The sequence below is a fragment of the Pygocentrus nattereri genome, chromosome 6, assembly GCF_015220715.1.
Source record: "Pygocentrus nattereri isolate fPygNat1 chromosome 6, fPygNat1.pri, whole genome shotgun sequence".
In the NCBI taxonomy this organism is placed as follows: Eukaryota; Metazoa; Chordata; class Actinopteri; order Characiformes; family Serrasalmidae; genus Pygocentrus; species Pygocentrus nattereri.
The window spans coordinates 945,313-970,612 of record NC_051216.1 but is presented as its reverse complement, the minus strand read 5'-3'; the positions used below and the strand labels follow the sequence as shown (position 1 = coordinate 970,612).

Genomic DNA, 25,300 nt, shown 5'->3' with positions numbered 1-25,300 from the left:
GTCATGCACAGTAGCTGTGGCCTGTATTAATGCTGCAATCTGCTCCTGCAAAGAGATTAAGAAGCTATAGAGCAGTGGAGGTGAGCTAACATTATACTGCCTACAACTAACTTGGGAGCCAACATGGTAATCTCTAAGATAAGAAGGGGGCTGGCGTCTCCTCTGTGGTCTACCTTGTACTTGCCTTGGACTTGCCACAATTTCAGTGTCAGACATCTCTGTAGAATCGACTGCAAAGTCTGGAGCTTCTGGATTCAGAGAGCTCTGAAATGGAGATGAAGTCTGTTCGGCTGGCTGATTGACCTCAAGTTCTTCGGACCACATGCCAGGTACGTCACTGTCCTCTCGTGCTTCAGACGAGGTTGAGGATTCAAGCATCCCTTCTACACAGCTTGTAGTGCTTTGAATTGGCGTTCTACACACTTGTCTTTCTCCTTCAGCTTCTGAGTGTACAGGTAAAAACCCACATGGGAGCAGCAAGTCGCGATGAAGCACTCGTTCTCTGCCTTCTCCGTCTTCCGACCTCACCACATACACTGGAATGTTTTGATCAGGCTGCTTGACTACAATGTGAACAGCGGATTCCCACCGGTCAGAAATCTTGTGCTTCTTTCTAAGGCTCAGGTTTCTAACGAGGACTCTGTCTCCCACTTCCAGAGGCATGGCGGTCACATTGGCATCCCAGCGTCGCTTGTTCAGTGCCTGTCTTTTCTCAGCATTTCGAGCCACGAGGTTATATGCATGCCTGAGTCTGCTCTTCAGTTCGCGCACATACTGAGAGTGTGTCTTGGGGTCATGGCCTCAGGGACTAATACCGAAGCAAAGATCTATCAGGAGGCGCGGTTGCCGACCAAACATGAGAAGAAAAGGTGCTTCCCCAGTCGTATCATTTCTCGTGCAATTATAAGCACGTACGAGGGGTCGAACATATTTTCTCCATTCCTCCTTTTTCTTTTCCTCCAGTGTTCCCAACAAATCCAGTAGAGTCCTGTTGAATCTCTCTACAGGATTTCCTCTCGGGTGATATGGTGTGGTACGAGACTTGATCCCAGACAGCGTACACGGCTCCGTCACTACTTCAGACTCAAAACAAGCTCCTTGATCGCTATGCAATCTACGTGGAAAACCATAGTGGCTAATGAAATTTTCCCACAGCACTATAGCTACAGTTCTTGCAGTCTGGTCTTTGGTAGGGTAAGCTTGGGAATATTTGGTAAAGAAATCTGTTATTATAAAATATTGCGGGTGTCTCCTGAATCAGGTTCTAAGCTCAGAAAGTCCATACAAACAAGCTCAAGTGGGGCAGTAGCTTTTATGTTAACGAGCTTGGCTGCCTTCTGGGCTCTGGCCTTCCTCCTTATACACCTCTCACAAGCTTTACATTTAGCTTCAATGTACTGTGCCATTTTAGGCCAGTAAAACCTAGCTCTTGCAAGTTCTACAGTTCTCTCTATACCCATGTGGCCTGTTTCACTGTGGATGCCATGAAATGCTTGCTCTCTGTGGCTGCTTGGTAGGACTAACTGATGAAAGGCCTCACCACTTTGATCGAAGACTTTACGATGCAACACTCCATCCAGTAATACTAGTTTGGACTTTTCCCTCAGTAGTAGCGCTGTCTCAGGTTTCCACTGTCTCACATCTGAATCCTCTTTGCTAATATTGCCCTCCAAGATGTCTATGATGCAGGCTAAGTTACGGTCTTTTCTCTGCAGCTGGTGCCAATCCTCCATAGACATCCCTGGAATGGTTTCTTGACCTGGCCACAGGGCTGGATCTTCCAGGTCATCAGGCACAGCTCCTTCGCCACATAGTAGGGTTTCTACTGCAGGGATTCCGCTCTCATCAGACTCACACACCTGAGAAATACCATGATACAGGCACAGGGTACTCACTGCCTCCTCGTCAAGGACGCTGAAGTTATCGGTGCATGGGCTTGCACAATTTAAAAAACGGGATACGTTCTCCCTCAGCTCTTCTGACTCCTCATCCTCTGATGGTTGTCCACAAGGCCTCCTAGAAAGTCCATCCGCATCAGCATTGCACAGACCAGATCTGTAATGTAAATCAAAATTGTAGATCGAAAGTGCAGCAAGCCATCTATGACTAGTGGCATCAAGCTTTGCACTGGTCAAGACATAAGTCAGCGGGTTGTTGTCTGTCAGCACCTTGAACTCAGCCCCATACAAATAGTCATGGAACTTCTCACTTACAGCCCACTTTAGAGTGAGGAATTCTAATTTGTGGGCTGGGTAGTTCCTCTCACTCCTGGACAGCCCTCGACTAGCATATGCCACTACCCTGGTTTGACCGTCTTGAACTTGATACAGAACTGCACCCAGTCCAGTGGTGCTCGCGTCTGTGTGCAGCACATAGGGGAGTCGCCAGTCTGCAAAGCCAAGAATGGGTGCTGAAGTCAGTTTATCAACGATCAATTCAAAAGCTGCCTGACAGCCATCAGTCCATCTATCTCTCAGTGAAGGTGACTTAGCCCGTGGCCCATAATGAGGACGCTTGTGTCTGGAGGCATATTCTCTCTCAAGTCATTGAGAGGTCGGACAATTCTGGCATAATCACGAACAAATCTGCGATAATATCCAGTAAATCCGAGAAAGGACCTGAGTTCACGAACTGTCTGAGGGAAAGGCCATGTTTTAATAGCAGCGACTTTGTCGGGGTCAGGCTGAATCCCCTGTGAAGAGATCACGTGTCCCAGATACCTCACAGATGTTTGGAAAAATCTGCATTTGGATGGGGATAGTTTAAGTCCAAAATCAGCAATGCGTTCTAGGACTTTCATCACTCTTTCCTCATGCTCCTCCAATGTGCTGGAGAAAATGATAAGATCGTCAAGAAAAGTGATGACTTCCTGGAGGTTCATTCCTTCCATTACTTTCTCCATTGTGCGTTGAAATGTGGCTGGGGAGTTCGTGAGGCCTTGCAGCAGACGCCGAAATTGCCATGTACCAAACGGGGTTGTGAAGGCTGTCTTTGGTCGGTCAGAAGGCTCAACTTCGAGCTGATAAAATCCACTTTTAAGGTCAAGGACACTGAACCACTTTGAGCCAGACAGTAGGGTGAATGTCTCCTCTATATGTGGTTGCGGATATGCGTCTTTCTTGGTGAGATTATTTAGCTTTCTATAATCCACTACCATCCTCAGTTCTCCACTTTTCTTTCTAACAAGCACAATTGGGGATGCATAAGGACTGTTGGATTCTTCAATGATACCTGCTGCTAAAAGATCTTGTAAATGCTTTTTCAGGTCATTAAAGTCAGCGGGTGAGACACGCCTGGTTCTTTCTTTAAATGGTACATGTGGCTCTAACTGGGCGGCACGGTGGCGTGGTGGGTAGCGCTGTCGCCTCACAGCGAGGAGGGCCTGGGTTCGATTCCCTGGCCGGGCGACCGGGGTCCTCTCTGTGTGGAGTTTGCATGTTCTCCCCGTGTTAGCGTGGGTTTCCTCCGGGTTCTCCGGTTTCCTCCCACCGTCCAAAGACATGCAGTCAGGCCAATTGGACGTGCTAAATTGCCCCTAGGTGTGAGTGTGTGAGTGACTGTCTGTGTCTGTCTGTCTGCCCTGCGATGGACTGGCGACCTGTCCAGGGTGTATCCTGCCTTCCGCCCGAAGACTGCTGGGATAGGCTCCAGCACCCCCCGCGACCCTGACGGAGAAGCGGCTTAGAAAATGGATGGATGGATGGATGTGGCTCTAACTCTATACGATGCCGGACACCAGATGCTGTGCCAACATCAAAATCATTCCTGGAAAAGGCTTGTGGGACTTCTTTCAAGATTCTGGCTTGTATTTGCTGCTTAAGCTGTGGACTTAGGGGGCTGTCACTAAAATCTAGTTCTAGGGGCTCATAGATAGGAATAGCCCTCTCAGTTTGAGAGATTAGCAGAGAATGGGTCGGTGGCATAGACTTCTTGCAAGAATCAGCTGAGGCCTTAGCAGTAATAGGAACAGCCCAATCGATGGGTGAGCATGCTGCGATAACCATCTTTGGGGACAGAGTGATGTCATGCTGGGAGATGTTTTCCACGAGGAACTCGACCTTGCCCTGAGATTCAGGTTTCATGTCAACTATTTGGTCACGTACTACGAGACCTCTACAGTTGTGGGAATTTCATCTGAGCTACTGACAAGAGCTTGGAATTTCTCATGATTAGGACTACAGGGACACCTGCCTTTTAACAGACTCACTTCACCTTGTTTCAGGTGGACAGGCTCTTTACTACTGAGCATTACGCGCAGAACATTAGCGCTCTCTGTAGTAGATTTTGACTTTTCACAATAATCTGAATATGCCATGGCCCCACTGGTCTGAATAGGTAAAGTCTTGAGAAACTGAGTTCCACTTTCTTTTATGCAGCGCTGGGTCAACTGGCGCAAGACATTAGTGCCAACAAGCAAAGGGAAGTTCTCGTTGTATGACTGGTCCGGGCTCACTAGCACTAGGGTGTTGAAGCGCTGACCTGTGCCGCATGCATTCTGTGGGAAGCGAAACTCCACCTCAATCTACCCTAAATAGGGGACTTTTTGTCCAACTGCACCTTCAATATTTAGTACACTGCCTATTGAGTACAGTTCACGGTGGGCTAAATGTTGGGAATAAAATGACTGGCATGCAATTGTTACTTGGGAGCCTGAGTCTATTAAACAGTGGCACTGCACGCCATCTATCCAAGCAACACTTTCACAAACATCACCAACAAAGCCCTCTAGAATCTGAGTGGATGCTTCCACAGTTGGTGACAGTCCATACATGCAGTAGCTTTGGGAACTAGTTTGAATTTTAGCTCCTGCTCGTTCCACAGCAGGAGCTATTACGCGTTTAAAGGCAGCGGATGTTCTGGAGCTTGATGTCGGCTCTGTCTACTTCGATGCCTTTCACACAGCTTGCTTTGCACTAGAACAGCATTAGCTGGATTGGTACACTGAGGTAGTAGATGGGAATTCTCCCCACAGTTGTAACAAAATCTCCCAACATAGGTGTCACTTTCTGCAGAAACAACTGGAGCATCCTTAGTGCTTTTAGCATTTTGTGAGGGTTTGTAGCTAGCTTTATCATTTCTGACATGCTGAAATTTCAGTGCAGATGCATTTCTTTTAATCTCAGCTTCCAGCTGCCTAATTCTCTCCTCTAACTGTGTTCTTGTACAAGCATCAAGCGCAGAGCTGTCACTGCCGGAGTACTTGGGGTCGTCAGGAGTCATGTGAGTTTTGGCATGGACTTTGGTTGACGAAACTCCCAAATGTCTCTTTCTTCTCATTTCCTTGAGATGACTTTCTTTCTCATAAGTTCTGATCTTGAGTAGCATCTCAGAGAAGGTGGGAATGCTTTTCGAGGGATCAGTTATTAGGTCTTTCAAGTGAAGAGTGTCTATTAAATGGTCATCCCAACAGCCACGCAGAAACTGCTTTAAGAACTGAGTGTCAGCATCACCTCTGGATACACCATTTCTCTCCATCACTTCTTGTAGCAGAGTCTGAAGACGGCGCAGGTACTCGCTAACTCTCTCGCCATTGTTCTGGTGCGTTTCCAAGAACTGGATGTACAGCTCTTCGGCCCCTGTGACATTACCATATGCATTGTCCAGTTCCTGAAGATAGACACTTGGAGCAGACTGGAGACCAATACGTAAGGCCACATTCAAAGCTGGGGAAAGTAAGCTGTTAAGTATGGAGCTGCGCTTCTGATTTTCATTCAGAGTGGGATCTTATAGCCTCTGTTTGGCACGAAGCTGCCATGTGCTGAAATCTGCCTCAGTATGGGGTTTAGGGAAATTGCCAGAGAATGCTGGTAGCTCTTGTGGAGTGGCAGCATATGTATGCGAGTCATGCTTGACTATATGTTCCACTAAGACACGATGGGCATCAGCTGGTATGGGGATGACAAGTGAGGGGTCAGCATTAGGCACTTGTGAGACTGAGGGAAATTTTACATCACTGGCGACACCCTCGTTAGCATCAGAGAGGAAATCTTGTTTGTGATGAGGGGCAGGAGTTGAGGTTAAAGGGCTAATCTTGTGCCGTTTCCCTCCACTCATATAGCCCATGGCTTTTTGGCTCAAGTTAATAGGGCTGACATTGTAAGTGTTTGCTAGCTCCTCAATTCTCTCTCTAAAGTTAATTGTCATATCATCAATGACACGAGCTAATGGGGCTAGTTTTTCACTCTTTGGACTTGTCTCTATTTTGTCTGGGCAGTATTCCTCTAGCTGAATTACCTCCCAGTGTGAACCACTACCATCTGTATACTCTGCCTCTAAAAGCACTGGAGTTACGCATTCGCGAAACTGGCATAAAATAGTACTGAGCTGTACATCAATGTGTTGAATTTTGACTACATGGTCTAGTAAGTCAAACACCTCCTGCACTGTTTCTAGACTGACTTTTGCCATATCGCCTTTGAGAATGACGGTACATTCTGGGTCGAACCCGTACTGTTCACAAAGCTCCATTTACCATCCCTTTAAAAGAGAGTTACAATTACTGAAAAAATTAGAAACGCTCCAGTCCCTGTTCGGGCGACATTTTTCCTTATGTAACCAAGCCTTAAATGTTTCAAGCCAAATAAAAGGAACAAGAACAGAAACAGGTATAAAGCTGGTAGTAAAGGTATTTGGGTTCGGTAGCAGTGCACTACCTGGGTCCAATTATATCTGAGTTTTATTGGACTGGAGCGTTTCTCTTTCTTAATGATGTATAGGGAATGTCAATAAGATTTCAATAATCTCAATTCCATGGCAATTGTGGAAAAAATATAAAATATATAAAAATAAATGAAATAGAAAAAAATAAACACAGTCACTTTTCCCTGAATTCACTTTGTATGAATGAAGACAAAACCAAGTATAATCAGTGAACTCTATGGAAAAGCTCTTCAACCTTGAAAGCTCAGTTAACCCTTTTTTCTAGGAACAGTTCTTTTAGAAAACGTCCGTGGAGGATGTAGAAAAATGTGAAGAACAGTTCTTGAACGGTTTTCACTCCGGAAAAATTGGAGGAAAAATGCAAAAATAATATTTGGGTACCCAAAAAAAATTAATTTCCAAAACTGTAACTTATACTTAAGCCTCCAGGACAGATTCAGAACAGTAGCGGCCGTCTTCCTCTCTCTCTTTCTCTCCGTCTCACCCTCCACCTCTCTCTCGCTCTCCGTCTCACCCTCCACCTCTCTCTCTCTCGCTCTCCGTCTCACCCTCCACCTCTCTCTCTCGCTCTCCGTCTCACCCTCCACCCCTCTCTCTCTCGCTCTCCGTCTCACCCTCCACCTCTCTCTCGCTCTCCGTCTCACCCTCCACCTCTCTCTCTCTCGCTCTCCGTCTCACCCTCCACCTCTCTCTCTCTCGCTCTCCGTTTCACCCTCCACCTCTCTCTCTCTCGCTCTCCGTCTCACCCTCCACCTCTCTCTCTCTCGCTCTCGCTCTCCGTCTCACCCTCCACCTCTCTCTCTCTCTCGCTCTCCGTCTCACCCTCCACCTCTCTCTCACTCTCGCTCTCCGTCTCTCCCTCCACCCCTCTCTCTCTCGCTCTCCGTCTCACCCTCCACCTCTCTCACTCTCGCTCTCCGTCTCACCCTCCACTGCTCTCTCTCGCTCTCCGTCTCACCCTCCACCCCTCTCTCTCTCCGTCTCACCCTCCACCTCTCTCTCGCTCTCCGTCTCACCCTCCACCTCTCTCACTCTCGCTCTCTGTCTCACCCTCCACCCACCTCTCTCTCGCTCTCCGTCTCACCCTCCACCTCTCTCTCTCGCTCTCCGTCTCACCCTCCACCTCTCTCTCTCTCCGTCTCACCCTCCACCTCTCACTCTCGCTCTCCGTCTCACCCTCCACCCCTCTCTCTCTCGCTCTCCGTCTCACCCTCCACCCCTCTCTCTCTCTCGCTCTCCGTCTCACCCTCCACCCCTCTCTCTCTCTCGCTCTCCGTCTCACCCTCCACCCCTCTCTCTCTCTCGCTCTCCGTCTCACCCTCCACCTCTCTCTCGCTCTCGCTCTCCGTCTCACCCTCCACCTCTCTCTCTCTCGCTCTCCGTCTCACCCTCCACCTCTCTCTCTCGCTCTCCGTCTCACCCTCCACCTCTCTCTCGCTCTCGCTCTCCGTCTCACCCTCCACCCCTCTCTCTCTCGCTCTCCGTCTCACCCTCCACCCCTCTCTCTCTCGCTCTCCGTCTCACCCTCCACCCCTCTTCTCTCTCTCTCGCTCTCCGTCTCACTCTCTCTCAGCGTGACCCTGAAGCCAGTCCGGGCAGCTCTCCTCTCCTTCGCACCCAATCATCTGAGCCTCGTGCTCTCCTGCCTGTACATTTCTATGGGGGCCGTGTGTTTTTGCCGTAAAGCAGCTAATATTGTCAGAAAATGCGCTGGGTGAGTGTGAAAACTGTTGCGGCTTTCTTAAAGGGGCAGCGCTTAATTAAGGGGTACCCTCACATTAAGTGGCTAAACTACAGCTGGGTTACATTAACACAGAAACCAGAATCAAAAATCACATCAAACCTGAAGACAAGAGTCTCATTACAGCTCGAGAGGGCAACCCCTGCTGCACACAGAGTATTAGACCATCAGCTCTCATGAATTCCTTTAGAAATCTAATGTAAACTGGACTTAAGACTCCCTTATTGAAGGTGCTTTCACATACGGTTCTGTTTAAATGAACCGAACTCATTTGTGTGAAAGAGAACCTGAAAAGGAACCAGCTGTAAATGAGCTTTTCACAATGTAAGGAAACTCGAGGTTTAAAGGGGACATCAGAGATCTGACCGTCACGTTTGAGCCCAGAGTCACAAACACTAATAAAGCCAAGATATTAAAACCATTAGGTGTTTACTGTTTATTATCTAAACGGTTTTAAATTATTAGTACATTTACTGAATTCCTTGTGCTGCATTATGCACTGTATATTTAACTGTCATTGTTTTATGATCAGACTCAGCCTCAGTCTTTAAGTCTAGGCTAAAAACTTATTTGTACAGTCAAGCATTTGGTGACTAGTCTTCCCTGTCAGGTCTAGACCTGCTGGAGTCTCTGCTGCTCTGTTATACTGTAATCTGTGGTCAGCCACTCTTTACAGTACTAACTCTGTTTTTTCTTCTCCTTTCTCTGCCGAGCTGATCAGCTGCCCATCCTGTGCGCCTGATGCTGCTGCCTCTTCTGCCTTGATTGGTGCCGCTGCTCACCAGCCTTCTGGATCGGTTTGACCACCACTGAGCTTCTTGTTGTACAGCGCTGTGCAGTCCTCACCCTCAGATCTCTCTCTTTCTTTTCTCACTTTACTATAATACTCCATACTAATAACGTTTGCTGTCCGGTGTCGACCAGAGGAGGATGGGTTCCCCTTCTGAGTCTTGGTTCCTCTCAAGGTTTCTTCCTCTTTTAGGAAGTTTTTCCTTGCCACCGTCGCCGCTGGCGACGCTCATGGGGGCTCGGACCCGGAGTTTCTCTCTTCTTTTCTCTTCTCTCTGTAATACTGATTGTTCTGTAAAGCTGCTTTGTGACAACACCTGTTGTAAAAAGCGCTATATAAATAAATTTTGCTTGCTTGCTTATGAACACAGTAAGCTACTCGAGTCGGTGTTGCAGTGATTTCAGGTGGTTTACCTCTGCACTGTGCGCCTGCCTGGCATCAGCCTTTAATACAATAAAACAACAAGATCATACAGCTCCATCAGGAAGTCCAGGTCTGAGCCCCAGATGAAGGGAAAAACTTCTCAGAGCAAAAGAAACAGGAATCCAGACTCAGAAGACGTTCCTCCTCTGGTCCACACCAGATAGCAAACCAGTGACATACGAGCAAAATGCCCAGAGAACAAGGTTTTACACTTCATAGTCTTCTAACCAGAGAAAGGAAACGAGCCGGCGGCTGGGCAGACGTATTTAGATGAACCAGTGAAAACCAACAGCTGTTAGAGGAACAAATGAGGAAGTACTGTATGAAAACCAGCGGCTTCTGTTGGAAACGGATCCCAGTGAAACTGAGAGTTAGTCATGAACACCTGTGACTGCACAGGCCCTCAGGTCTTACTGCTGTAATACGCAGTGCTGCTGTCGGCCACACAGAGGCGTAGTACGGTGGGTGTGAAGCTTCCAACATGCAAACATTTTATTCAACAGTAAATTCACATTAAAGTGTACAATCAGTCTCTGTAGAGGATGTTAAGTTATTTATCCAAAAAAACCTGAGTCCACCTGAAATACTGGACCTGTCCAAGTATTAAAACCACAGAACTCACCTCTCTGCTCTTCTCTGTCTCTCTGCTGGTCACTGCTGCTCGTCTCCTGTTGGAGTTTTCAGAGGAAAATGACCTTCAGACTCACATCTCCAGCATTAAATCAGCTCCTGTTAATGTTCTGAAACTGCACACCGTCTATTTCACTCTCCACTGTATTAAACTGCTGATATTAGAGTGAAGAAGCTGAACTGCAGCACAGCTTACAGGCAGCATTTGGAGGATGTTTCATATCTTACATGTGTTCAGATTCTCACCTCATCCACAAAAAGACTGCAGTGAATATCAGAAGCAAAACCACGGCGACTCCAGAAGCTGCATATACTGAAGTCCTGTTATCTGCATCAGTGTGGAAAAATGTGGCTGGAAAGACCAGAGAAATTTTACTGTAGTGAAAGTTTGGACACGGTGTGGAAATCTAACTCAAAAGCTGAAGCAAGGAGTCAAAAAACAAACTTGGAGAGCAAGTCACTGCGAGCCGCGGAGAACAGCCTAGCGTAGAGCTTCAGATCGAGCAGCATCCAACCTTCACCTGAAGAATTAGCAGTTAGCAGGCTGCTAACCCCCTCACAACCAACCTATTCTGTCAATAATAAACTCCTCTCTTACCCTTGGCTAGATCCCAAAAATGGGTAATTAAACAGCAGGAATTAGACCCCTGATTCAGAAAGCTGACCTCAATCCCTGAGAACTCTCAGATCTCCCCTTTATATCCAAGATCCTGGAAAACAATTAAGCTCCTATTTGTACAGGAATCACATACATGAAAAATTCCAGTCTGGTTTTAGGCCACATCACAGTACAGAAACAGCACTAGTAAAAACTGTGAATGATCTTTTTATTTTTCTCTAACAAAGGAAATGTGTCTCTGCTAGTCCTCCTTGATCTTAGTGCAGCATTTGACACAATAGACCACTCTATCCTACTAGATAGACTAGAAAACCCTGTAGAGGTAACAGGAACAGCTCTTTCCTGGTTCAGGTCCTACCTCACTGATCGCTATCAGTTCATTAATGTAAAGGGCGAATCATCTGTCCTTGTAAAAGTAAAGTATGGTGTTCCTCAAGGCTCTGTTTTAGGACCTATATTATACCAGTTAAATTTCACATTGATTATAAAATCCTATTACTGACCTATAAAGCTCTAAACGGACTCGCCCCTCAGTACCTGAGTGACCTTCTCTCCCACTATGAACCATCATGCCTACTTAGATCACAAGGTGCTGCTCACTACTGGTACCTAGAACTAATAAAGCTCCATCAGGGGGGAGAGCTTCTCATACAGAGCCCCCCAGCTCTGGAATAATCTTCCTGTTAATGTTCAGGACTCAGACTCAGCCTCAGTCTTTAAGTCGAGGCTAAAAACTTACTTGTTTAGTGGAGCCTTTAGTAATTAGTGTTTCCTGTTGGATAAAAGGTGCAGATCTGGGGTTCATGGTCGTAGAGTATGATGGTAAACTGGCAGTGCTGGTGCCGTCGTCCCGCTGCCTCACTCACTCACTCAGGTTTGTTGACGGTGGAGTGGAGGGGTGCCGACGTCTCAGGGAGCCTCATGACTCTGTTACTTTCTGGTTTCTCTCTTTTGGTAAAGGGCTGTAATAACGAGACCTGCTGGAGTCTCTGCTGCTCTGTTAACCCTGTGATCTGTGGTCAGTCACTCTTTACAGAACCGACTGTTTCCCAGCTGCCCATCCTGTGGGTCTGATGCTGCTGCCTCTAACAACAACAACATTTCTTTGTCTGGTAATTGAAATATTTTGGGGGGAAAGAGAGAAACAAGGGAATCTGAGGAGCTTCACACAGATCCAGTCTCTTTATCCAAGATACAGTGCCTTGCAAAAGTATTCAACCCCTCAAACTCAGCAGATTCTTCTGGATTACTGTTGACTGGATTTTTGTGCTGTGTCATGTTTTGAAAGTCTGACCTTCAAAATGAATTCGTAATTTTCACTGAATAGAATAAAATATACTGTGACAAAAATGACTGACTGGAAATGCTGTGTGCATAAGTATTCGCTCTCCGCGGAAGCTGAGATTTCCTGATGGCTTGCTGTTGAACTCCACCTGTGAATCTTTAATTAAAGTACAAACTGTCCTGTCCAACTGTCCCTCTAGAGAAAAGCTCTGAAAATAAAGACTAAACGTCATTCCAAGGGAATCTAGGAAGCTACAGTTAGACATGCACACAGGCATCCCTCTCCATTTTCTTAGCGAGCTAAGACTCCAGTCTGACCGTCACAAAGTAGTTCCACTTCAAACAGCTTTACTGCTCATTTGCTTAGCAGATGTTTCTCACCTGCATGACTAAAAACCATTTACCCTGTAAAATGTTAAACGAATAGCAGCTTAATGGAACCATTTCCTCCAAATGTAGATGAACTGTGTGCTGTAGTTTACAGTTTAGGCTGAAGGAGAATTTTACCAAAGCTTGTCCGACTTCATCACAGTAGACTGGACAGAACAGTTTGTGGGCAGAGCTTAAGTGTCAATGGAGACAGAGAGAGAGAGAGAGAGAGAGAGAGAGAGAGAGAGAGAGAGAGAGAGAGAGAGAGAGAGAGAGAGAGAGAGAGAGAGAAATCAAGTCGAATCATTGTCACTCATTCGATTAAAACTGAGTCAAGTTTTTTTTCGTCTCAAGTTCATTTCTGATGTCTTTGTGGTTTTTTATGTTCCCAAAAACAGTCCCAACTTTCACACGCCCACTTTCCACCCTCTCTTCATCCCTCATCATTACACAGGCTGTTTCTGTTACTGGGCCTTTAAGACTGATGTACAACGCCAACTCCAGTGAAGTTGGGACGTTGTGTAAAACAAATAAAAACAGAAAACGATGATCTGCAAATCCTTTTCAGCCTTTATTAACTGAATCCACTACAAAGACCAGATATTTAATGATAAGTGTGAAATGTGGACTCAATACTCAAAAAACAAAGTTTATCAATTTGAACATTAAATATCTCGTCTTTGTAGTGGATTCAACTGAATAAAGGTTGAAAAGGATTTGCAGATCATCGTATTCTGTTTTTATGTTTTAAACAACGTCCCAACTTCACTGGAACTGAGCTGTGTTCTGATTGGCCCTGTATTGAGCCTTGTTAAAAAACAGTCCAGTATGGTAAGTACGGTAAACATGGAGACCGACTGATGAATAAAGTGATGCATAAACACAAAAACCAGTACGGACCCAACAAGCTGCCTTACACCACTACCCATAATCCCTTGGGAGAGGACACCCAGCATATTGGGCGATTGTCTGTATTTGTGCTGTAGTCATGGCAACGTGTGGCTCCCATCACCACTGTAAAGACACCTGTCAGCCAATCAGACTCGGAGGCTGTGAACGTGCAGCTCATCCTCTTTGGAGCTGAAGCTCAGCCGTGTGACAGTGGACAGTGATCCAAGTGCATATATATGGATGGTTCACTCACCCCTGACCATCACGCTAACCTGGTCCGTTCCTGTGCCGACGCGGTTCCTGACCTCACAGATGAAAGTGGTGTTCACCGTCTCGTCCACTTTCAGCACGGTCAGAGTGTTCTGCTTCACCTGCACCGTCTCCGGCATCTGACCCGACGTCCTGTCACGGCAGCGTCAGAACAACGGTAAATGGTCTTTTCCTGTGTTTTTAATTATTTTACCTTTTAGCCCACCTGAAGTCCAGTTTCTCTACAGTGAACCGTTTCACATCAAACCACTCAATGACTGTCAACATCTTAACTGAACTATCCAATTATCCAGTGCCCTTACTGACCCCTCCGGCTGCCAGGATAAGCCGTTTGTATATTATGGGTTACAACGACGTCAAAAGACCTGAGGATTAAGCTCATAAAGCTCAGGACAAACCCTGAAGTCCAGCAGTGACTATGGAAACCAGGAGCAGTCAGGAAGATGGAAGGAGACAAGGAGGCTGGAAAGGAGGCTATTAGAAGCTAATAGAGGCTAATGGGAAATCACTGATAGAGCCCACTGAAGGGAGCTCATTGGGCAGCAGGAGATGGTCCTGAGGCGTTTGTACAGGAAACACTCACGTTCTCCAGGTGAAGGTGGTGGGAGGAGGGTTCCCCTGAGCCTGGCAGGTCAGCACAGCGTTTGTGCGTCCTAAATACCAGTTACTGTCATACCCCACAATCTGAACCTGAGGAGGATCTGAGAGAAAGGAGGAGGAGGAGAAAGAGTAAAGGTGAACTATGTACCATGAGCACGAAGGTTCATCTGAACATTAAGCAGCACAACATGAGCCACATCAGCCCTGAGGTGCTAATCCAGTGCAGCTCTGCAGGTTCCTGATGGTCAATGAGTTCAATAGCCTTTAGTGTGGAATTACATTTGTATGAGCGCCAGTGAAAAACCTGCTGTTCTCCTGAGTCGCTCGAGTTTAACCGAGTGTCTCCAGGAACAGCCAGGCAGTGATCTGGACATGATGAGGCTCTTGAGACTCGCTCTATTCGGCGGCTCTGCTAATGAATGGAAGTGGCGCTCTGAGCTGTGACGTACATTCAATCCTCAGCTTCATGGGGAAAGTCTCTGGGCTGGACAGCGTCCGGTGCGACACCTCGCAGCTGACGTCTCTGCTGTTGTCGGCCGGAGTCGGCACCAACCAGTACTCGCTCTTCACTGTCACCGTGCGGTCCTGGTTCTCTGTCCGGGTCGTTCCGTTGCCCCCCACTGAAGCCCCCCAGGATATGTTCGCCGGCGGATGCCCGTTGGCCGACTGGCAGTGGGCCACGATGACCGGGGCTGTGCCAGCCTGTACGGTGACCGTGGAGGCGGTGTTTGAGGGCTTGGCTGGAACAGAAAGAGATTTGGATGATGGATGATAAAGTAGAGTTGCAGCTAACGTAGATTCTGATGTACAGGCCTCTGTAAAAATGGACAAAAGACACTGTCCACCTAAAAACAGTAGAATCCGTGACCAACGTGCTTCTTCTGAGACGTGAAGCTCCACTACACCTTTTCAAACTGCTGACCCAACAGAAGCAGCTCAGCACGTCTGAAGGAGAACGCTGACGCTATCTGTTATGTTCTCCATCTAAGCAGCAGAAGGTAAATGCGTTTAGTGTTTATAACTGTACAGAGTTGCCGTCTGGTAAGTTTGGTTTTCAGCGGCCATCATTATCACTGGCCAATATTTCTCTGTTGCTTAGTAACACGAGGCTCGCAATGCATGTTGGTATACATTCAGCTGGTTTAGCGTTCTATGGTGAAATTACGAGTGCATAAAATTTGGACCGTTCTGGTTCAAAATTTCACCATAGCGCCCTAAAATGCAAACAGGGATCCATTTCGGTCAATAGTAGAAGCCACGTCGCCCTCTACAGTTCCTGTAGAGTACTGCATCATCGTTAAGAATGAAACCTTGTTGGCTAACTGGTTAAACATTTTGGAGTCAAATTAAGTGAAAATTTCAGCAAGAAATCAAACATACATCATTTTCCTCTTAACTCAAATGCAGAGGACCAGCCAAGACATGTTTGGAGCTGCCTGACATTTGCTTCTTTAGTTTTACACTGAAGCTACAAGACTAATGCAGCTCATAAGTACTGGAAGCCATGAGTTAGCACAGCAAACAGGTTCCCAACACTGTTACATACCGTTATGATCATCCAGGCTTCAGGATGACTGCTACTAGTGTTTCTAGCTTTGCTGTGTACTTTTGTCCATTTGTACAGGCGACTGGATGTCGTGTACCATCAGGAATCAATTGTTACAAAGTAAAGAAGCAAATGACTTTTCAGACACCAAAATGGAAAAAGTGCAAATTTGACCTAGACTGAGAGACGAGTGCTGGACTCGGTCCACAGCGCTCACAATGTACCTGCGTTCCACTGAGGACATCAAAGTGATGGAGAGCAGAAAAGTGAGGGAGACGGTAGCGGTAGTGGAAAGTTTGTCTTATTTCAAGCTTTTTAACACAACTGTATAAACAATACAATAGCAAACAATACAAATGTCATTTTTAACTACTTTGTACTTAAAAATATTCTCTTAAATTTAAATAAAAAGGCAAAAACAAGAGCAACGTGTGTGCAGGAAAAACAAGAACATGAGGAAAAACCGACTCACGAGGCAAAACTAAAACTACAACCACATAAAGCTAAAACTGCTCTATGAACAATCCAGAACAAACTCGCACACATTCACATTCAATGCCAAGGAAAGACTGAAGACTGAAACAAGGAGTATATATACAAACACTGAAGATGAGAGACAGCTGAGAGCAGTGATGGAGCGGAGCTAAGAACAAGAAACCGGTGGTGAAGACGTGCAGAACAGGGGTGGAGCTAACAACAACACAAGCACATGGACTAGAAAACACAAGCACATGGCAAATATAAACAAAGGCACAAGACAGATGGAAACAAAGAAAGACGAGGACAAATGACCAGGTCATTAACACACAGCACACTGAGTATTATTCTAATCATTCAAGTTTACACCAATCACAGTAAACGCATCACAATATCACAGACACACACAATCTTGCCTACTGCTCACCTAGAATGATGAGGTTGGTGACACCCTGCTTGTTTCCGCTGGGGTAAGTGGCGAATTCACAGATGTACCTTCCCTCATCGGTCATCTTAATGTCTGAGATCTGAATGGTTGGACTGTCCAGTCGAGGTGGGTAAGTTGTGAAATTCACGCGGCCTTTCAGCGGGGACTCGGGGTAACTGACTCCATGAACTGGATGAAACACTACAATGAGGTTTTGGACACCAGCAGCTGTTTCGAAATTCCAGGACATCTACAGTGCAGAAAGAGAGAAAACTGAACCCTGAACTGAAAACTGAACTTCTTTCGGCTGCTCCCTTTAGGGGTTGCCACAGCGGATCATCTGCCTCCATCTTGCCCTATCCACTGCCTCCTCTACTTTCACACCAACCATCTCCATGTCCACCTTCACTACATCCATAAACCTTCTGAGGTCTACCTCTTCTCCTTCTACCCGGCAGCTCCATCTCCAACATTCTTTGACCAATATATCCACTATTCCTCCTCAACACATGTCCAAACCATCTCAACCTGGCCTCTCTGGCTTTATCTCCAAACTGCTCCACCTTCACCGTCCCTCTGATCTGCTCCTTTCTAATCTTGTCCATCCTGGTCACTCCCAATGAAAATCTCAGCATCTTCATCTCCGCCACCTCCAGCTCAGCCTCCTGTCTTTTAGACAGAGCCACAGTCTCCAAACCATAAATCATAGCAGGACGCACTGCTGTCTTGTAGACCTTCCCTTTCACTCTTGCTGCTATCCTTCTGTCACACATCAGCCCTGACGTCTCCACCCACTCCATCCTGCCTGCACCCTCTTCACCTCTTTTCTACACTGTCCATTGCTCTGGATGGTTGACCCATGATATTTGAAGTCATCCACCTTTACGACCTCTACTCCTTGCATCTTCACCTTTCCACCTGCCTCCCTCTCATTCACACACATGTATTCCGTCTTGTCTCTACTGACCTTCATTCCTCTCCTCTCCAGTGCAAACCTCCACCTCTCCAGATTCTCTTCCACCTGCTCTCTACTCTCACCACAGATTACAATGTCATCTGCAAACATCATGGTCCATGGAGCCTCCTGCCTGACCTCATCTGTCAACCTGTCCATCACCATTGCAAACAAGGGGCTCAAAGCTGATCCCTGATGTAACCCCACCTTCACCTTGAAACCATTTGTCACTCCAACTGCACACCTCACCACTGTCTCACTATCCTCATACATGTCCTGCACCACCCTAACATACTTTTCAGCTACACCTGACTTCCTCATACAGTACCACAGTTCCTGTCTTGGCACCCTATCATTTGCCTTCTCTAGATCCACAAAGACACAATGCAGCTCCTTCTGACCTTCTCTGTACTTCTCTACCAACACTCTCGATGCAAAAACTGCATCTGTGGTGCTCTTTCTGGGCATGAAACCAAACTGCTGCTCACTGATCTGGACCTCTCGCCTTCGCCTTGCTTCAACAAACTCTTTCCCATACCTTCATGGTGTGGCTCATCAACTTTATACCTCTGTAGTTACTGCAGCTCTGCACATCACCCTTGTTCTTAAAAATGGGGACCAGTACACTGCTTCTCCACTCATCAGGCATCCTCTCACTCTCCAGGATTTTGTTAAACAACCTGGTTAAAAAGTCCACTGCCTTCTCTCCTAAACATCTCCATGCCTCCACAGGTCTGTCATCTGGACCAACTGCCTTTCCAGTCTTCATCCTTTTTAATGCTGCCCTCACTTCCACCTTACTAATTCTCTGCACCTCCTGATCCACTATCTCTCCCCACGTTGTCCTCCTCTCTCTCATTTTCCTCATTCATTAGTTCTTCAAAGTACTCCTTCCATCTACTCATTACTCTCTGTTCACTCACTAGTACATTTCCCTCTCTATCCTTTATCAGCCTAACCTGCTGTACATCCTTTCCAGCTCTATCTCTCTGTTTAGCCAAATGATACAAGTCCTTTACTCCTTCTTTACTGTCCAGCTTCTCATACAGCTCATCATAGGCTTGAGCCTTTGCCACCATTCTTTTTGCTATGCGACTAGCCTCACAGAACTCCTGCCTACTTCCTTCATCTCTCTGGTTATCCCACTTTTTCTTAGCTACCTTCTTCTGAATACTCTCCTGGACTTCCTCATTCCACCACCAAGAAGTTTGTCAGGTGCCTGAAGCTCACATACAGCAATTCACACTAAACACTAAACCAACCAGGCATAGAGTTACACTCATCATACTGATGTGTTCACATTAAAGCTCAGAACAAATCACATAATCAACCAGCCAACCTTTATTTAAACTCTGACTACACCGAGGATGACCCTCATTTGAAAGGTGGCTGAGCTTATTAACAACATTGACATTATTAACATGAACAGGAATAACTATCTGCATGTTGCTATGAATATTTTTGCAAAATACCTCCTCCAGAAAAAAACTATGATAATTCAGAAGAAAAACATTAGATTTTAATAACTGATAATAATGATGATAATAAATAATTATGGCATGAGTCAACAAATGATCAGGAAGTGGTAAGCAGGTACTTTTTCTCATTACTCACTATAAACAAAAAATTGTGCTGTAGGCTGAATAGGTGGATAAGTGTAAATGTGTTCATGACATCAAAGGAGGATTGAATTCAAAGCTGTCTTCAGAAACTAAAACTGAAACTAAATGAACACTAAACTAAAGCCATCACTTTTCAGAAACTAAAACTAAGCCAAAACTATTAATTCAGCTTTAAAACTGAAATTGAACTCAAATCAAAAACCAAAGAGAAAACTAATCAAACCCATGAAAGCCCTGCTCTGCACTCGCCTGGTCATTGACTGGTGATCAATATGTGCATTAATTTATATACAGATCACTGTTTACATCTTTTTTTGTACCAATAGTACTTCTGCATTTACTGGACTGCAGTTCACCAGCACGTTTCTGTCTATATACCTGATACACTGAATATCTGACTGTGCACTAACTGTCTATACGTCCAACACACCTGTAACACCTGCCTACACACATCCTGTCTACGGTCGACACCTGAACCTACTGACCGCTCATTCTGTCTGTCTTACTGTCTTCTGTCTCTGCCCTGTTTACTACGCATCTTTTACTGCACTGGAAAAGTCGCCCCATAGTGTTTCATTATACTGAACTACCCTGTATTTTATAATGACAAAGTTGAATTGAATTGAACTGAATTGAATTGATCACTGAATGCTGTGTCTGTTTTTGAGCTACTGGACTGATTATAGTGAGGTGACCTCTGACCTGTATGAGGCAAGTTTGGCCTGGATCAGGAAATTGGCACGGCAGGGTTACGAGTTGACCCAGATATGAAACCACCTCTGGCTGAACCTTCACCCGCTGAGCCAACGAGCCTGCAGAGGGAGGAAGACGAGGGGCGTGAGGACCGGACACTGCACTGAGCACAGGCGACCTCTGACCTCAGCCAGGTTAGGACGGTCTGGGAGTCCAGCGTTGGTGACAATTGGCCAAAATCACATTTTCCTGACTTCCCTTTTAACATAAATGTAGTGGACTTAGTGACTAGTGGACGTTGTGGACGTAGTGAGAGCTGTGATGTTCAACTATCAGCTGCTGGAGACCCCAAACTGCATGAACGATCCACATTGTCCTCCATCACCACCACCTTCTAATCCCATGTGAACATCTCATCCAATATGAAGAACCTAGTATCAGCTGGGATGAAGCCGGTCATCTACTATCCCTGTCAGCCCTCTGTTTCAGTGGAAAATCAGCCCAGTTTCTCCTCCACAGTCATCTACTGCCTCAGGGACCCAACGACTCCCCTTCCCCCACTTCACACTCACCAAGCAAGGAGTTACTTAAAGCTGCCACACAAACTCAGACAAACTGTTAAAGACCTTCCTCAATACCTGCACCACCTAAAAGAGACAACCTCAACCAATGATGAGGTTCACTCTCTACCTCATCATCAGGATGAGCTCCACTCTCCCTTCTTCACTGAACAGGAAGAGGTCACCTCATATTCAGGTAATCTGGCAAACTGATGCTTTCTGGGTCCATGCTGATACAGTGATGATGTCAAAAGTACATTTTCAAAACAAGCTCAGACCCTGTGTTCAAGAAATCTCTCCCATCCCAGAGCTCATTTCAGATAACGTGAATTTATCCAAACATGTAAAATGTAAAAAGAGTCTCAGCTTCTGGAGCAACACACACACATTACTAAGACAGCCCTTCTCAATATCAGATCTTCACAAACAAGTCTCATTTGATTAATGATTTCATTACAGCTCATGGGCTTGACTTTATCCTTTTAACAGAAACGTGGTTAGTGAATGTAGCGTGAAACCATACTGATCAGCTCAGCTCGACCCAACTTTAATTTCAGAAATGTCTCAAGCGCTGGCAAGAAAGGTGGAGGTGTACCTGCTCTATCTGATGATGCTTTCCAATCCAACAAATTACCATTGGGTGATTTCACATCATTCTAGAAAGGGGCTCCAAGAACATTAGTAGTAATTGTCTACAGGCCTCCAAAGTACAATGCTAATATTATATATATTTTTTATTTCCATTGATTTGGATCATTTTATTATTGCTGGTGATTTCAGACAAATCCCAATGAAAGTTATGCCAAGGAACTATAGACTACATGTGCTGTATTGGACTCACACAGCCATGGTCACATGCGGGATGTGGTCATCTCAAAGAGTCTCACCATATCAGCCTCTGTTAAAGATGCAGCTTTCTCAGATTATCTAACCGTTTTCTTTGAAATGTGGACTTCACTAAACATCAAGACCAGATAGGTCTGCTTTAAGAAAAGGTTCTTAAATGACAGCACAGCCACACTTTTCATCAGAAGAATGTGCTCTGCACCCTCTGAGCCTCATACTCTTAATGGTTTGCTGGAGATCTTCCACATCATATTATGGATGAGATACACCAGTTAAAGTTAAACATGCCAACAAAAACCTCAGAGTAATGCTGCTGCAGTTCAGCAATGCAGGAAGGCTGAACACAGATGGTGTAAAACCATGAGATTCACAAAGAAGCCTTCAAAGACAGGCTGCATGATTATAACACTAATGCGCAGAGCTAGACAATCCCTCTCCTCTAGCATCAGCAACAATATAATATAATATAATAAGCTTGTGTAACCCACCTCAAAAGCACATTTTCTATACTGCTCTATACTGCTTGAAGTTCATAGCAAATTCCTGTAGGGGCACCGTAGCGCTGCTAAGATCAACCGGTTACGGCTAGTTTTTAGAAGAGAGAAAATAAGGCGGAGTAGGCTGGAGTTGCAGCTACTCCTCTTAACCAACTGAACTGAAGTGTTTGAACTGATTTAAGACATTACAGTCAAGTAGTGAGAAGGATTTGTGTTTTTCCCGATTTTTTGGGAGAAGCTGGTGTCTTTTTGGAGGGTTTCTAATCGAGAATTCCTCATTTTGATGTGCAACTCCGGCGAGTCATATTTTTCCGTGCTATGCTAGTCACTCGATTAGCCGGTTTCTAACTTTAAAAAAAGGTCAAATTCAAGGCAGAAGTGTGTAAAAACAGTTTTGAAGAGAGAGAAAAAAAAACAATTGGAGTTGTGATTAAGTTCATTTTGATTATTAAGCAACAGAATATTTTGTATTTGTTTTTTCAGTTGTGGTTGATGCACAAGGGAAAAAAAAGCTAACTGCTAGCACCAGCATGTGGGGCTAGTCACACCCACGCTTGTAATTTGATACGTGATGTGCCAATTAGCCTCTAAACGTACCATTCTGACTAAGTTGTCATATATCATAGAGCTATAAGGTGATTTGAAGTATTGAAGCTGTTTTTACTGTTCATAAGGGAGAAACGTGTCTGTTAGGCATTTCACTTGTTTTTTTATATGTAAGAATTGTGGTTTATTTTATACCAGCATTCAGATTTAAACCTGTAAAAGAAAAGTGTGTAATGTGAAGCAGTAACAGTAGTTTGTTTGGGTTTTCCGCCTGTTGAACTGCTCTGGATTGTGAAACCCGTGAGTGCAGATTATTAGGAGAAGGAACGGCGAGCCAGACCCCGTGTGGACGAGTCGTTCTGCTTCCGTATAGGGAAAAGACCGAGCCGGAGCTACAGATAAGACTCCAACCAGCTATTCGTGCACATTCAGAAGCAACTCACTTTTTTTGGAGAATACACATTTTGGACTGCAACGAACAAGCTGAATAACTGAGTTCAGGTTGTCCTGGAATTGAACTCTCTTCGTTTTCTTTTAGAACAGTGAGATCTCAACTTTGTTTCAGAAGGAAAAAAATGAAATACCCAAAGAGCTCTAATTTTGTTTTATTTACTTTTCCTCATTAATATCATTTTTTCCATTTTTTTGTGTTAGGCCCTTTTCAGTGTACATTACTGTGATTTTGACTTGTAAATTTGGTGATTTATCAATACAAATAGTTGTGTTGAAAGGGAAATTTATCGTTGTTCTCAGTCTCCTTGTCCTCCTTTTTTCTGAACCTAGCAAAACCGTGGCATACCCTTTTCAGTAAAAAGCAAAAGGGTTACACTTGCATACTTTAAACTAAAAGCCATATCAGACAAGCGATTAACACGTCAAACCTTATAAAGGTGCATATCCTACCACTCATTTCATTCCTCCCTCTGAGGTCCATTTATATAGCCTGTGTGGGTTTATGTCCCAAAAAAAAAACATTTGATCTTGTGATGATGTAAGATCACCTTACACACCACTAGCCCACTGAAACATTCGCCCAAAGACACTTTTTCTAAAAAAAAAAAAAAAAAGACATTTAAACAACGAACTTGAACCTGGTACTTACCGGTGTCCTCTTTAGGAGTGGCAGTGCACGGGTCACCCAGCCTTTAAAGCCCCCAAGTGGACTTGAGGACAAGGCTGGCGCAGGGGGGGTCCAGTATACCAATTAAAGTAAAACATTTATTATGACATTTTAATGTGAACAAACGGAGTATGCTTACCTGTAACATCTGAATGCATGCATGTCCATCACTCAAACCGGTTATATGAATATATGTGATGATCTACCTTTTTAAACTCCTTTAGATCTACCCCCTTGAGAATGTATAGTCTCGTTGGTTTAGTCCGGGGCGGGCTAATGAGTATATAAGGGGTAGAATGGCTAATGGTGAGAGGAGCTTGGAGGGACTGAGAGGCTGAGTTTGTCTCTGGAGGACAGAGTAAATATACTCGAGAGGCGGTTACGGATTGGGGTTCAGTGAACCTCCTAATCTAACCAGTGGTAGCATCAAGCCACTAAGAGCCGAGCTTACCTCCAAGCCAAAGTGTATAGAGTGTATTGTCGGTGTTTGTTTAGTTTTCTTTTGTTTTTTTTTTTGGGGTGCACAATATATCATTCACCTTTTGGAACCCCAAGTCTGGTTTGAGGAAGCTTATTTACCACCACTCAACAGCTCCAAAGCTTTAACAGAGTTAATCACACAAATAAGCTCTGATGAAGATCTTCACCTTAAAGCTGCAGTTAGTCTGAATGTTCTGGAAGTGTAAGAGATTATAAAACGGTATCAGTTATTAATCTTTAGCTCCTGCAGCTCTGCTGTTCGTTCTAAAGCCACTTCCTGAGACTGAATCGCGTCAAATGTATTAAAATGTTCTGAAAAACACTGAAACTGTTAAATGTTGAAGGGTTTTTAGTCTCTACACGTTAATCTGACGCAGATGTAGATCAACGCTGTGGAGCACAAACACATTAAGAGCAGAAATGGAAATAAATGGAAAGTTTACCTGCCAGTAAAATGAGGATCAGCACTGCTGGAATATTTACTGAGCTCTGGGAAAACATGGCAGCATCGCTCTTCAGACCCAGATACCTGAAGGTCCAGAAGGTCCAGAAGCTCCTCACTCTGACTCTCCTACACTTATGAACTGCTCTGATCTCAGCAGAGAGAAAGTCAGCAGAGACACTGAAGACGTGATCTGCACTGTGTGGTCTGTCGTCGCTCCTCCCCTTTCAGCTCAGAGTCGCTTCCTTTTCCACTCGACTCCCTCAGAAAGACGTCTGAGTGAGATCGTTTTATTTCTGTGATTCTCTGTGAGGATCATCTCATCACCGTTACATCAGAACCCACTGCCATACATTAAAGTCCAGAACGCCGCCACTTCAGAGAGGAAAGGGTCAGTTATGATAGCAGTGATATGAGATGAAGCTCCTCTTCTAAATGGCTCTATTTCTGTCCTTTTATCTCCAGAAAGGTTCATGATGTTCTAGCAGGTTTGGAGTCTCCTGGGTCCTGATATTCAACTTCAAACACCTTCATCTGTTTGGTGGCCATCATAAACGCTGCTCTCTCACTGTTACAGTACAGTTCCTATTTATTTGCTGAGTTTAACTTCGTGCTACAACTTTTGCACAGATCACATTTTATTTCCCTCCAAATATGTTAAATTCAGTAAAGAAGCAGTTAAAATAACTTCTTTACACTTAAAAAAATACAACATATTTGACCAGGGTGCTCAAACTTTAGGATGTGACAGTATATGAGGGGGGAAATGGGTCAGAACAGCATTCCAGCTCAGGTGAGCAAAATCCAGGTAA

At 45.1% G+C, this 25,300-nt stretch overlaps 1 protein-coding gene across 7 annotated transcripts in view; it reads right to left on the bottom strand.

Annotated features, from left to right (window-relative positions):
* The window catches only part of LOC119263639 (nectin-2-like), a 150,686-nt gene extending 125,821 nt beyond the window's left edge, over nt 1-24,865 (bottom strand). Inside the window, exons 1-8 of one of the 7 annotated variants that reach the window (XM_037539633.1) lie at nt 24,490-24,865; nt 20,007-20,116; nt 16,728-16,977; nt 14,727-15,017; nt 14,261-14,378; nt 13,661-13,809; nt 10,491-10,596; nt 10,237-10,282 (exon numbers count right to left, since the gene is read on the bottom strand). In XM_037539633.1, the coding sequence (XP_037395530.1) occupies nt 10,237-10,282; nt 10,491-10,596; nt 13,661-13,809; nt 14,261-14,378; nt 14,727-15,017; nt 16,728-16,977; nt 20,007-20,116; nt 24,490-24,547 (1,128 nt within the window). In that variant the 5' untranslated portion in view covers nt 24,548-24,865. The remainder of the gene's footprint in view (nt 1-10,236; nt 10,283-10,490; nt 10,597-13,660; nt 13,810-14,260; nt 14,379-14,726; nt 15,018-16,727; nt 16,978-20,006; nt 20,117-24,489) is intronic. The other 6 variants (XM_037539634.1, XM_037539632.1, XM_037539631.1 and 3 more) reach the window with 6 other exon arrangements.
* Nucleotides 24,866-25,300: the final 435 nt, after the last annotated feature.